This window comes from Apium graveolens, chromosome 4 (genome assembly GCF_009905375.1).
Source record: "Apium graveolens cultivar Ventura chromosome 4, ASM990537v1, whole genome shotgun sequence".
In the NCBI taxonomy this organism is placed as follows: domain Eukaryota; kingdom Viridiplantae; phylum Streptophyta; class Magnoliopsida; order Apiales; family Apiaceae; genus Apium; species Apium graveolens.
In genome coordinates this window covers 312,820,832-312,835,030 of record NC_133650.1, presented here as the reverse complement: position 1 = coordinate 312,835,030, position 14,199 = coordinate 312,820,832, and the positions used below count along the sequence as shown (strand labels likewise).

General features: G+C 37.5%; 3 protein-coding genes across 3 annotated transcripts; 2 read left to right on the top strand and 1 right to left on the bottom strand.

The window, feature by feature from the left end:
- Positions 1–232: 232 nt before the first annotated feature.
- LOC141720187 (uncharacterized) lies at positions 233–1,734 on the top strand. Its single transcript, XM_074522539.1, has 2 exons — positions 233–1,376; positions 1,508–1,734. The coding sequence occupies exons 1-2, from the start codon at positions 233–235 to the stop codon at positions 1,732–1,734; spliced, it is 1,371 nt and encodes a 456-aa protein (XP_074378640.1).
- Positions 1,735–2,823: 1,089 nt separating this feature from the next.
- LOC141720186 (uncharacterized) lies at positions 2,824–3,213 on the bottom strand. The gene has a single exon (XM_074522538.1). It carries the CDS (start codon positions 3,211–3,213, stop codon positions 2,824–2,826), a length of 390 nt encoding a protein of 129 aa, XP_074378639.1.
- A 9,356-nt stretch (positions 3,214–12,569) lies between these two features.
- On the top strand, positions 12,570–13,477 carry LOC141717342 (uncharacterized). The gene has a single exon (XM_074519424.1). The coding sequence runs from the start codon at positions 12,617–12,619 to the stop codon at positions 13,280–13,282; it is 666 nt and encodes a 221-aa protein (XP_074375525.1). The 5' UTR covers positions 12,570–12,616; the 3' UTR covers positions 13,283–13,477.
- The last annotated feature ends 722 nt before the right edge of the window (positions 13,478–14,199 follow it).

Genomic DNA, 14,199 nt, shown 5'->3' with positions numbered 1-14,199 from the left:
ATGAGTTGTGTTGAGACTAAATTTAAGTCTAACAATGATGTGCATATCTCTAAACGTATTAATAATCATTGGCTTTGGGCCTATAATAATGAACATCATGATAATGGCAGGATTTCGGTGGGTTGGGATCCCTCAGTTTGGATTGTCAATATCCATGACAAGTCAGCACAACACATGACATGCTTTGTTACTTTTTTGGAAAAACAGGTTCACTTTGCTGTGACTTTTGTTTATGCGTAAACCTCACCAGAGAGAGACTCTTTGGGCAGATTTAGTTCGGCTTAGCTCCCTCATCACCTTGCCTTGGGTTGTATCAGGTGATTTTAATTGCATTCTCCATACTGATGAAGTTTTAGGAGGCAGAGAACAATGGTCTCCAGACATGACTGCTTTTAAGGATTGTGTTAGTAAATCTGGTTTAGATAATATTCCAACCTTGGGTTCTTTGTTTACTTGGTGGAACAACAAACCAAATTATCTCATTCAGAAACGTCTTGATCGTATGCTTAGCAATCAACACTGGTTACACTCGTTTCCGGAAGGATTTGTCGAGGTTAAAAACATAGGTATTATGGACCATTGCCTTTTACTTTTAACAGTTCCTTTGAATGTGGAAATTAATGCTAAACCTTTCCAGTATTTCAACTTTTTAAGTAAAATTCAAGGGTTTAGAGATACGGTTGCTGCAGCTTGGTCCTACTCCCCTAATGGTGATCCTATGAATATTCTAAATGACAAACTCAAGAGGGTTAAGAAGGGATTGATTGCTCTCAACAAAAAACAAGGTAATGCTCATAGTAATGTTAGCAGAGCTCGAGATGTTTTGAAGCGAATCCAGGATAAAATGAGAATGGGTCCCATTAATAATTCTATGATCATTGAGGAAAGAGCTGCAACCAATAAGTTGGAAGCCCTTCTTATCATTGAAGAATCCTTTCTATTACAGAAATCCAGGGTTAGATGGCTTGCAGAGGGTGATGTTAACAATTCCTTCTTCTTCAATCAAGTTAAATCCAATTGGAATAAGAATAAAATTCTAGCTATTGAAAACAGTGATGGTATTACAGTGTTTGACCAACAACAAGTGGCTACAGTTGCTTTGGATTTCTTCTCTAACTCTATTGGCACTCGTAATTTTCACAATCCGTGCATCTTCGACTTCCCTTGTCCAACTCTTTCTGATACTCAAGCTTCTTTGCTGGAACAACCTGTTACCCTGGAGCTTGTTCACGCTACGATGAAATCTATGAAACTTAATAAGGCCCCGGGACCAGATGGGTTCCCGGTTGATTTATTCCTGGAAGTCTGGGACATCGTAGGGCGGGACTTTTGTGCTGCGATTTTATGCTTCTTTCTTACCTCAATCATGAATAAAGGTATAAATTCTACCAGTATTGCTCTCATTCCTGAAGTGCTGACCCCGTCCAACATGCGTAATTTCAGGCCCATATCTCTCTGTTCCAAACCTTACAAATGTATAGCAAAAACTCTTGCTAATCTTTTTAAGGTAATCATTCCATTATTGACAAATCTCAGTCAGCTTTTATTAAAGGTCATAGCATCTCTAACAATGTGCTAGTTTCCCAAGAGCTGTTCAGGGGTTATGGCAGAGCTTCCGGCATTCCAAAGTGTGCTCTTAAATTAGACCTTTACAAGGCTTTCGACTCGATTGACTGGAGTTTTCTCATGCAAGCTTTAAGTCGAATGAGATTTACTGCTATTTTCCTCAACTAGATCTTCCAGTGCATTTTTACTCCTATGTACTCCATCAAACTAAATGGGGTAATTCACTGTTACTTTCCTGATAAAAAAGGTCTTCGACAAGGCGATCCATTGTCTCCCTATTTATTCACTATTGGAATGAATATGTTGTCTTGTATGCTAGCTCAGTTCTTTCTCCTTTCATTAGAAATGCAAAGATCTCAAGATTACTCATCTCATTTTTGCGGATGATGTGTTACTGTTCTCTAAAGGAGATGTTGATTCTTTAACTCACATCATGCATTGTATCAATAAATTTGGTGGCATGAGTGGTTTAAAGCCGAGTGTTACAAAAAGCATCATTTTTTTCTGTAATTGTCAGGAGGATTTTATGAACTGGTTTAACAGGAATTATGCTTACACTAGAGGTAATCTTCCAATTAAATATCTTGGAGTTCCTCTTATTTCCAAGAAGCTTAGCATAAACAATTTTATGCCGCTCATTGAAAGATTGACCTCTAGAATCTTTTTATGGACCTCTAGATTCTTATCCCTGGTTAGACGGGTTAAGGTGATTAGAGCAGTTCTCTTCTCGATGCTAGCATACTGGACCAATCATTTCTTATTTCCCTCCTTGGTTCATAAGCATATTCAAACTGTTTTCACGAGGTTCTTGGGGAAAGGAGACATCACAAAGAAAGGTGGTGCTCGAGTGGCTTGGAATAATGTAACAAATTAGGTATTCAATATCACGAAAATCAAGTTGACAATAACAATCTTGCACTCAGTTAACAAAGAGCTTGCTTAATTAGGTTACAGATTGGCCCCAATTCGAGGAAGAGGTCGCCTCCTACTGATATTTCTCTTAACAATATTTTTCCTGCCTCCCTTAACCCTATCTCATTCTATTTATACTCCCCTTCTGTAATTACCCTTTTACCCTCTAGTCCCTCCCACTTACTTTCCTTTATTTATTTATTTCCTTTGCTTCATTTTCTTTCCTCCTATTTTTGCCTTTTCTTCTCTGGTATATCCACGTCATCATGGGGCCCTTTTGATTTTCACATTACCCGGGGCCCAGACTTTCACCTTGTCCTCAAGGTAAAATGCAGGGAACAGTTCTTACATCTGTTTGTAGTCCTCCCAGGTTGCTTCCCACTCTGCCATGCCCTCCCATTGAATTAAAATTTCTGTTCTTCCACTCTGGTCAGATGCAATTCTGGTGTCTAAGAGGGCAGCTGGTTCCACTTCTAAAAGCAAATCAGTTGTGAGTTGTGGTGGTATTGTCGGTGAGTGTGGTTGCTGACCAATTGCTTTTTTAAGTTGTGATACATGAAACACAGTGTGGAGCTTACACGACGGTGGTAGATCCAGACGGTAAGCTACTTGGCCAATGCGCTCTAGTATGGGAAAAGGCCCATAAAAGCGTGCTGCTAATTTTTCACATAGTCTTCTTGCCAACGACTTTTGTTTGTACGGTTGTAGTTTAAAACACCTGAGATAATTCTCCATGATTTTGTTCACAATATCCGTCTGACCATCAGACTAGGGATGGTATGCCGAGCTTCTGTGAAGTTTCGTGCCTTGTGTCTTGAACAGTTCGCGCCAAAAAATGCTGAGAAAGACACGATCCCTATCTGATACAATGGTTGAGGGTATCCCATGATGTTTGACAATCTCCCTGATAAACGTATTTGCAACCGACTGCACTGTATAAGGGTGTTTGATGCCAATAAAGTGTGCATACTTTGATAGACGATCCACCACTACCAACACCGTATCAACTCCCTGTGACTTGGGTAATCCATCTACAAAATCTAAGGATATATCCTCCCAAACCTTGGATGGAATTGTCAATGGCTGCAATAGTCCTGCTGGACTTAAGGATGATGTTTTGTTTTGCTGACAAATCGCACATGCCCGGACGTACTGCTGCACTCGTTTCCTCATCCCTGGCCAGAACCATTCTTGGGCCAACCGCATGTATGTTTTAAAATCCCCTGCATGACCTCCCAAGGTGCTATCATGGTACTCTTCTAGTAGTTGCTGTACTATTACAGATTTGGCTAGGATGACAATGCGTCCCTTGTAACGTATAATGCCTTAATCCACCTCATACTCATTGGGGACTTGTGTCCCCATATTAATATCTTCCTTTACCTTCTGGATGAAATGATCTTGCTGAATTTGAGGCATGAAATCTGCCCAACGAGCCCCACAAGAAGTTCCCAATGCTGTTAACTCTGCTTGGCTAACATATTCCCGTGATAAGGCATCAGCTATCTTATTAGCGGCTTCAGGTTTGTATTGGATATTAAATCTGTACCCCATTAGCTTAAACACCCATCTTTGATAATCTGTCTCGATCTCCCTTTGCTCAAACAAGAAACGTAAGCTTTGTTGATCAGTCCTCACCACAAACTTGCATCCCATTAGGTAATGACGCCATTTTTGAACCGCCAAAACAATGGCCATTAATTCTTTCTCGTAGATTGATTTCAATCTGGTTCTCGGCCCCAAAAGTTTGCTAAAATAGGCTATTGGGTGGTCGTTTTGCAGTAATACAGCCCCGACCCCAAAACCTGATGCATCGGTTTCTATCACGAAAATTTGGTTGAAATCTGGTAGTGTTAAGATGGGAGCATGCATCATTGCTTCCTTAAGTGTTTGGAAGGACTTTGTTGCGGCTTCCGTCCAGTGGTAGTTGTCCTTCTTAAGTTGTTTCGTCAATGGGGCTGCTAGTTTAGCATAGTCTCGTATAAATTTACGATAGTATCCGGTTAGTCCTAAAAACCCACGGAGCTCTTTTTTGGATTTAGGCAAAGGCCACTCCTGCATTGCTTGTATCTTGGATCCATCTACTGCCACCCCTGCTTCCGAGATGATATGGCCCTAATAAACCACCTCCTTCTTCCCGAATTCACACTTCTTTTGATTGATGTACATTTGATGTTTTGTTAACAGCCGTAGAACGATTCTTAACTACTGCACATGCTCATCCCGGATGTGACTATAAATGAGAATCTCATCGAAGAAAACTAACACGAATTTTCGTAAATATGGTCTGAATATCTCATTCATAATCGCTTAAACTGTAGCCGGGCCATCTGTCAACCCAAAGGGAAGCACCGAAAATTCATAATGCCCCTCATGCGTCCTAAACGCAGTTTTTGGGATATCTTCCTCTTTCATACGTATTTGATGATATCCCGACTTCAAATCCAGTTTTGTAAACACCACTGCCCCCTTAATTCATCTAATAATTCGTTTATAACCGGAATGGGGAATTTGTCCGGAACAGTCACCTTATTTAAAGCCCTGTAATCTACGCAGAACCTCCATGAACCGTCTTTCTTTTTAACTAGTAGGACTGGGCTTGAGAACGGGCTGTTTGATGGTTGAATAATCTGGGCTTGCAGCATATCTCGAATCAACTTTTCTATCTCATTTTTCTGCACTTGGGGGTACTGATAAGGACGAACATTAACTGGGTTTGTTCCTTCTTTTAAAATGATGGCATGGTCACGGCTACGCTGTGGGGGCAGACCTGATGGCAGTACAAAGACTTGTTGATACTCTTCCAAAACTGGTGCAAAAAATTCTGGACAATCTGCTCTACTTTCATCCTCTTTAGTTGGTGTTTCCAGCACATTAAACTCTATCAAATACCCCTGCCCTTCTTTTCTTAGGTGCCTGATCATGGCTTTTAGGGATATCCCACTACGCCCTAATGAAGGATCTCCTTTTAGGGTGACTATTTCTTCCCCCATTTGAAACCGTAGTGTTTGTGTTTTCCAATTCGTCGTCATAGTACCCAATTTCTCCAGCCATTGAATACCTAATATGACATATGAATTTCCAAGCTCTAATGGCAAAAAATTCTCAACTATTACCATACCTTGTACCTCCAAAACCACTGATTTACACATCCCCCTGCCTTGCACTGCATCCCCCGTTCCCAATGACACCCCAAATTCTGGTGAGGGTATTATTTGAATTCCTAAATTCTCCACTGTTGCCTTTGAAATAAATTATGGGTTGCCCCCGGGTCAACCATAATAACTACGTTCTTGCCCTTGATTTGACCCATCAATTTCAGTGTTTGTGGACTACTAATCCCCATTACCGAATTTAGTGATATTTCTGGTTGAGGGGAGTTTGGACATACCTCGCTAGGATCATCTGAAACATGGCTATGAGGGCTTAATTCTGGTTCATCCTCGTCTCCTTCGCTAGTTAACAAGATGCTGAGTTCCTTTCGCTTGCATCGATGGCCGATGGACCATTTATCATCACATCTATAGCACAACCCTTTTTCTCGTTTCAACTGCAATTCTCTGTCACTCAATCTCCTTACATGCCCGCTTCCCCCAGTTGACACTACTGACTGGCTGTTGGTAGACTGCATTCCTTATGACCTTAGCCCTGTTGAATAGTTCGCTGAACTTCCCTGTGCTGATAAGGAGGGGGTACTTTGGTTAGAACTTCCCCTGTAGCTGGTCATTGCGCCACTTCGATTGAAATCTTTCCTGCTATTCACCACCCGTAATTTATCCTCCACCATCAAGGCCAAATCCATGACATTGTCTAAATTTTTTGGACCCAACAATCTAACTTCTACCTTCACTTCCTCTTTTAACCCATTTAGAAATTGCCCCTTTGCTATCTCTTCGGGAACACGCTCCAACGGTGCCAATAATTCAATGAACTTTCTCCGGTAATCCACTACGCTCCCGGTTTGTCTATGAGCTAGCCATTGTTCGTGTAATGTACCCGTGGCAGTTGATCTAAATTATCATCGAATCATTGCTTTCATCTCTTCCCAATTCTGAATCGGTCTCCATCTGTGTTCCCATTGGAACCATAACAATGCCTCCCCCTCCAATGCTACAATTATTGCTTCGATTTTATCCTCCTCTGTCAAGCGATAGAACTGGAAATACCTCTCTGCTTTTAAAATCCAGCCGTCTGGATTTATTCCATCAAACAAGGGCATGTCCAACATCTTGAACCTCCAATTTGTTTCTCCACTTCCCACCTGATAACCCATTCCTACTCCCCCCGGGCCTCCACCCGACCCTCTTCCTCCGTGGCTACAATCCCTTAAAATCACCCCTTTACTGTGGCTGCTGTTCTCCCCTGTTATTATTTCTCCAAATCTGTCCACATCTTTCACCATACTCTCGTTTGGGGGTACCTGTGGTTGTTTCATTTGTGCCTTATTATTCAATAATAACTCTTTCAGATTGGTATGAATCTCCATTTGGAATCTCACCTGCTCGTTTTTCATGGCTGCGATCAATTGCTCCTGATGCTCTCTCGATCTATTAATCCTACCTTCTAATCGCAATGTTGCCTCCTCCATTTTAGCATCTTGTTGATGGATGGTCTCCTCCACACTATGCACCAACCTACTTGTCAATGTTTGCTCCATCGCCGCAAGTGCCCCTTTAATCGCTGCTGCAACTTCCTCCGCTACCGTTCCCCTTATCTTTGTATGTACTGCATTCCACTGCTCATCCCATGCCTCTGGACGCTGTGTTCCCGACGGTGGACCCATCTTTTGAACGACTCTGATACCACTTTGTAACAAATTAGGTATTCAATATCACGAAAATCAAGTTGACAATAACAATCTTGCACTCAGTTAACAAACAGCTTGCTTAATTAGGTTACAGATTAGCCCCAATTCGAGGAAGAGGTCGCCTCCTACTGATATTTCTCTTAACAATATTTTCCCTGCCTCCCTTAACCCTATCTCATTCTATTTATACTCCCCTTCTATAATTACCCTTTTACCCTCTAGTCCCTCCCACTCACTTTCCTTTATTTATTTATTTCCTCTGCTTCATTTTCTTTCCTCCTATTTTTGCCTTTTCTTCTCTGGTATGTCCACGTCATCATGGGGACCTTTTGATTCTTCACAAATAACCTGTGTCTTCCTCGTAACGAGGGTGGCCTGGCCATTAAAAACCCGAGAGACTGTAATAAAGCTCAACTCCTCCTTCACATATGTCATAAAATCTCAGGTCACTCATCTCTGTGGTGAAACTGGATCAATACTACAACTCTCAAAAGATGTCACTTCTGGACTATGGACGTCCCTACTGACTGTTCGTGGATTTGGAGACGGATTGTGGAACTCAGACCCCTAGCTCAGCAGTTTCTTAAATTTAAAGTTGAGAATGGTAATGCTTTCTCCCTGTGGTTTGACCCTTCGTGGCACAACTCCTGTCTTGCTTCTATCAGCACAAATCTCATCATCACGCAATCAGGTATTCATTCTTCGGCTAAAGTCTCTGCCATCATCCTTAATGGTAGTTGGCTCCTACCTCAATCAAGTTCGAGAACTCATCACCTTAGTGTTTCTTTGGCTTATTGGTTAAAAAACTTCGACCTCCCCATTTTTGACTTAAACACATCAGATGCCATTTACTGGAATGACTTCAGGGTTTCCAAGCTCAAGGCCCGTCACATCTGGGATTCCATCAGATTCAGACTTTTTTCGAATTCCCTGGTTTAAATGGGTCTGGCATAAGCTTCATGTCACTAGGTATGCTCACTATGAATGGTTGGTTTGCTTTAACAAGCTTCCTACTCTAACCCGTCTTGTTGCGTTTGGTTTGCCCATCACTACTGCTTGCTTCCTGTGTGTTGGAGGGACTGAGCATGTGGATCATTTGTTTCTCCAGTGCCCTTACAATAACTATGTTATTCAAGCTTTATCTGTCATTATCCACACAAGTATACGAGGCGTTACCTGGCTTGACTTCTTAAGTAACTGGGGCACCATTTAACATCCAGGTCATCGAGCCTTAGCCTTGCTGACAGCTGAAATATTTGCTTACCATATTTGGCGAGAACGGAATACAAGAGCTCATAACAAAGGAAATTTTGGCCCTTCGAAGATCATCTCAGCCATAGTTGTAGATATTAAAACTCGTATTACTAACTCTAGTTGACTTGTAAAACATGATTGTTTAGATACTATAGCTAGTTAGCTTGTTTGAGGGTGGCGCCTCCTTTTACTTTCTATTTTCAATCTTTTTTTTAATTGATCATAGATAGTCCCATGTATGGCTTGTCATAGAGTTAGGCATCTTCCCTTTTTTGTTTCCTGTTTTTCTCTAATATACAAAGTTTAGCAAAAAAAAATGTAGAATTGCTAGATAAGACCCAGAAGTAGGCTATAATTTTGTAAGACACTTAAAATATCTTACCATAGAAGCCCAGCCCTACCCACACACACAAACACAATATCAGTCACGCAGAATCAAAAAAATAAACTAAAAGCAGCATCGATAACTCAACTGATTTACATTTCAGATTAAACTACAAAGAAGCCAAACAATGGAAAACTAATTTAACAAATTTCAGGTCTATAGCTTCTATGACTAGATAAAGCGGTAATAAACCTATGACAGAAAACATTAAACCGACAAATTCGACCAATTTTTTTATTAATTTCAATCTATCAAGATAATACAAGTTGTTTTCTACCCGTAAAAGCATTACATATTTCACTAACAATTCCACCAACTAAATATACAGAAGCAAAATATTAAACACCTTAAACCCTAACCTTTAATCCCTATATAGTTATTTTAACAATTTAATAATTTATATTTTATTTCTCGTTGAAACTATCTAAAAAATATATATGATTGATGTACTATGTCTTCATTGTACTCTCATTTTTTTTACAGTTTTTCAAATTAATTTGATAATTTCCAATTTTTATTATGCAACAAATAAAAGAAATTAGGAAATGCTCTTACCATGATATTTTTTTTGCAAGAACTAAAATTTAATATTTGTATAAATTTTATTCTCTATTATATACATATTTTTCTAACCTTTAAATATTTTTTTAAAAGAAAATTTTTGAAAATACTAAATACAACTAAATGTGGTCATAATAGACAAATACAATCCATTTATACTGAAATTACAATTTACAGAAGTGCGGGAAACCTTCCCCCTGCTTTTGCAACTAATTTTTCAAAATGTTTTACCCTTTTCAAATATCAAATTCGACCGAAATCAGTTAAATTTAGGAGTGTCAAAAAAATTGCCTAGCAGAAAAATGCCCTCCATTTTGTTGGTAAGGTTAAATTCGACCGGATGCGATTGAATTTAGGAGCAGATCTAAATTTAACATATATGCTCGAATTTGTTACTAAATTCAACCGTGTAGATATGATCGTATATAAATACGACCGCATGTGGTTGAATATAGCCGTGTTCTTAAACTCAATCAATAGTAGTCGAATTTTACTGTGGTTGTATTTGTACAATGATATTTAGCCTTATTTTCTTATATTGAAAATGAATCTCAATTGGAAAAAACCACCACCGACGATAGTGGTGGCGTAGTGGTGTTTGTACGAAAAGGACCTTGGGTAAATTTACGATGAAATATTGATTATTTTTTCATAAATACAAGAAATATCACTGATAAGTCTACTAATTAAAACATGACCCGTATATCATAAAAATATTATTTTAGAAGATATTCTGGTAATTGCACTTTTTGGTTTATGCTAGTCTTAGGACCATGGATTGATCCAAACTTTATTTTAGTTGGCCGGCTAGTCGAGAGTTCAACCATATCTTTTTTCAACAAAAATTTGATACAGCCCAGTCTGTTTTTAGACAAGAATGGGCTTACTCTGTCCAAACTGTTGAACATATTGTTAATCATTTCTTAATTCATTTAAAGTTCAATCAATAATTCAGTTATTTACACAAAAATGAAACTAACAGGCTGGAGGGATTTGAAGTGAAAGGGAAGGAGCACATGATGTGTAAACTCAAGAAGAGTTTATACGGGTTTAAGCAAGTGTCGAGACAACGGTACACAGTGGTACAAGAAGTTTGATTCCTTCACGAGAAATCATAAGTTCAAGAGAACTGCATCCGATCACTGTGCTTATGTATAAAGGTTTCCTCACAGTAACTTCATTATCCTGCTGCTTTATGTTGACGATATGTTAGTGGTCGTCCAAGATGCTAACATGACCGCAAACTGAAAGATGATTTGTCCAAGTTCTTTAATATGAAGGACCAGCAAGGCAAATCCTAGGGTTGAAGATTGTTCGTGACAGAACATCTTGGAAGTTGTGGTTATCACATCAGGTTTATATTGAACGGGTCCTGAAAAGGTTCAATATGGATGATACTATACCTATTAACATACCTTTTTAAAAAAAAATGATAAAGCCCAGTCCGTTTTCAGACAAGAATGGGCTTACACTATCCAAAATGTTGAACATGTTAATTATTTCTTAATTCATTTAAAGTTCAATCAATAATTCAGTTATTTACACAAAAATGAAACTACTGACATTCAAATATGTTTGCAATTGTATTTGATAAAATATCAACCGAGAATTTAAAATCCTAACAAAACAAAAAGAAGAACAAAAATGATAACTAATATGTAACTGAATCAGCAACTTAATTTTGTATTAAATATACATATACAAATAAAAATTAAAATATTAAAAACAATTTGATTGTTTCATACCGAGAAGCAAGGTCGAGTGTGTTCGACATATATATCATTATACAAAAATATTCAAAGTAGGACCAAATAGTATTGGAGCATACCTCAATCTCTTATATCATGACAATTTTAAACATAGTATGCTCCTATATCTCAATCTCAATTATAGGTGATGTTCGAGTACTACTTATTCACATCAACGGTAGAAAGTTCAAATTAATAATATATAAGTTGATCACAGAAATTTTGTTTTCATAATGAGGCATATAAATGAAGCATTTTTACTTCAACTCACACTTTAAGAATGAAGCATTTTTCGCAAATTCATTTCGTGTTTATACGGACAAAGTTTCTTATTAGGAGTGTCAGTGATGAAAGTATATATTGGTTTTATTTTACCATTAATACTTGAAAATTATTTTTATATTTTTCACTTTAAAAATTCAAAAATGTAGCTTGTATAGCATATATTGGATGTCTAGAACACATGATATTTCCAAGCAACACGTCCATCAACAAAAATGAATAAAAATTTCAATTTAGTCTGCTTAATTTATATCGGTATAAATTTCAATTTAGTCTCTTTTATGATTCAAAATTTGATTAGACTTTTCCGTAACTAATCCAATATATACGACTATTGACTGATCAAAGGCAAACATGTGCATTATTTGAGGCTTTTTAGAATTAAATATTAGTAAAATAATAATAATGAAATACCTTAGTTAATAATAATAATAATCTTAAGAAGAATCTACATATGCTATTTATTAAGCATAGGTGAGTTGACTACTTAAACTTTACGCAAATCACAAAGTGACAGTGATCTTAATTCACATTGAAATCACTAATTCTTTTTATGTATAAAATTTATCAGTTTCATTTCTTAATAATTCTATAAACAAACAGAATTGATTTACTTGGTAAAAAGAAAAAAACTGGTTCAGTTACTACTGTTAATGATAATGAAGTGGAATACTCCCTCTCTTTTATTTTAACTGTATTTTTTAATAAAAAATAATTTTTTTTAATTTTTTTTAATAAATAAAATTATAAATAATATATTAAAAAAAATAAAATTAATATTTAAATCACACAATCAAAACACTTAGAAATGGCATGCCAAAACACTGTAAAAAAAATTGAGTAAACAGATATTCAAAACACCTGACCAGGTTTGCCTAATTAAAAACTGCGTGCTTATAAAAGGCGGCTGCTTCGATCTGACCAGCAAATTTGACTCTAGCACTTTTTTAACTCCTTGTCAAACAATCCAAACGTCACTAGCTCTGTTTGCATGCATGCACTATATATAGATATTCTGATTCCAGTTTTAAGCACATTCTCATCTGCAAACTACATCTCAAGTATTCTTCACATTCACTCATAATCAAATTTTAAAATATAATGGCAACAAATTGTATTTCAGTCTTTGTTATTTTCTCACTAGTCACCTCATTAAGCTATGTTAGTGAAGCTAGGCCCCTTGTTGATTCGAAGCCGGGGGAGAGTTTTTTGAACATAGCGATTCGAGATATGTTCTCGGACTTCTACATAGATTCAGTGAAAACTGCAGGTCCTAGTCCTAAAGGAAAAGGACACAGTTCTACAACCAGTGTAGATTTCGGAGAAATTAAAAATTCCGGACCAGCTCCTCGAGGAAAAGGACATGCATACATTAACGCAGAAATTACAGAGGAAATGAAGAATTCCGGACCATCTGCCGGAGGAAAGGGACATGCAGACATTAACGCAAATTTTAGGGAAGAAATGAAGAATTCTGAACCATCTGCAGAAGGGAAAAGACATGCATTTATAAATGCGAAAATTACAGGAAGGAAAAATTCTGGGCCATCTGCTGGAGGAAAGGGACATGCATTTGTAAATGCAGAAACTACAGAAGAAATGAAACATTCTGGACCATCTGCTGGTGGGAAAGGCCATGAATTTCCGAATTCCGAAATAGAAGGGGCTAAGAATTCCGGACCTTCAGCGGGAGGGAAGGGACACGATTTCAAGACTTTGGGGGAGCAGAACACTGCTGGACCATCTCCTAGAGGCAAAGGACACTGATACTTTGTCCTTAGCATTAGTAGGCATGCCTCTTGTTCGGAGTACAATATTCATTTTTGATTTCTTTTAATTAATATTTTTTAATTTTTTAAGTTAATTTATTCGTTAAGAACTTAAGTGTTGTCTATATTAATTTATTCTTCTACAATATATGTATGTCAATGTTCATTCATATTGTATTACTGGTGTGATGCACGGTCGTTTTTATCATTATATATTATAAATTATAATTTTATCAATATGTTTCTTGTAGGATTCGATTTTATATCACTGGATTAATAATTTTTAAAATTATATCTAACGATTCTCAAGAATTTGATATGACCGCTCTAGATTGAATGACTAGGGGACCAACAAACAAAATTTTAATGTTTCGTATTTAATATAATAATATAAATATGAACTATTGCTGTGTTGTTCTCTGGCACCAAGAAGAGCATTTTTTTTCTTAATCTATGTTTTAATTTTTAGTTTTGTTAGTCTAAGCAATTGCACGGCTCCAACTTTGAAACTTTGAATAACTATAAGAATATTCTACTACTCTTCGACACATGTCAAAAACCTGTAGTTGTATTTAATAACCGTCGGCATGTACTGCTGATTTTAGCTAAAGATGCGATATTCTATATTAGGTTCAGTCAATTGTACAGTGTCTTATTTGCCGGCCGCTTCTTTTCCATCTTAACTTTAGCAATCAAGTCCTATAAATATGTTTTCTACCTCAAGTCCTTTGGCAGAATACACAAACTACACAAATTACTTCAAGCTTTCTCGCAATTATCAAAATGAAGACCAGAACTCTCAGCTCTCTCGCAATAGTTTTTCTCGTTTTCATCGCCGCAGTTTTTCTTACTCTTGATGCTCATCCTCTTAACGATGTAAACCTTGCGCACTACATTGACGAGGTGACTAATGAT

Coding starts and splice junctions, on each gene's coding strand:
- LOC141717342 (XM_074519424.1), top strand. CDS start 12,617: ATGGCAACAAATTGTATTTCAGTCTTTGTTATTTTCTCACTAGTCACC.
- LOC141720187 (XM_074522539.1), top strand. CDS start 233: ATGCGTAAACCTCACCAGAGAGAGACTCTTTGGGCAGATTTAGTTCGG. Junction 1,377..1,507: donor TACCTCAATCATGAATAAAG/GTATAAATTCTA, acceptor AATCTTTTTAAG/GTAATCATTCCATTATTGAC.
- LOC141720186 (XM_074522538.1), bottom strand. CDS start 3,213: ATGGAGAATTATCTCAGGTGTTTTAAACTACAACCGTACAAACAAAAG.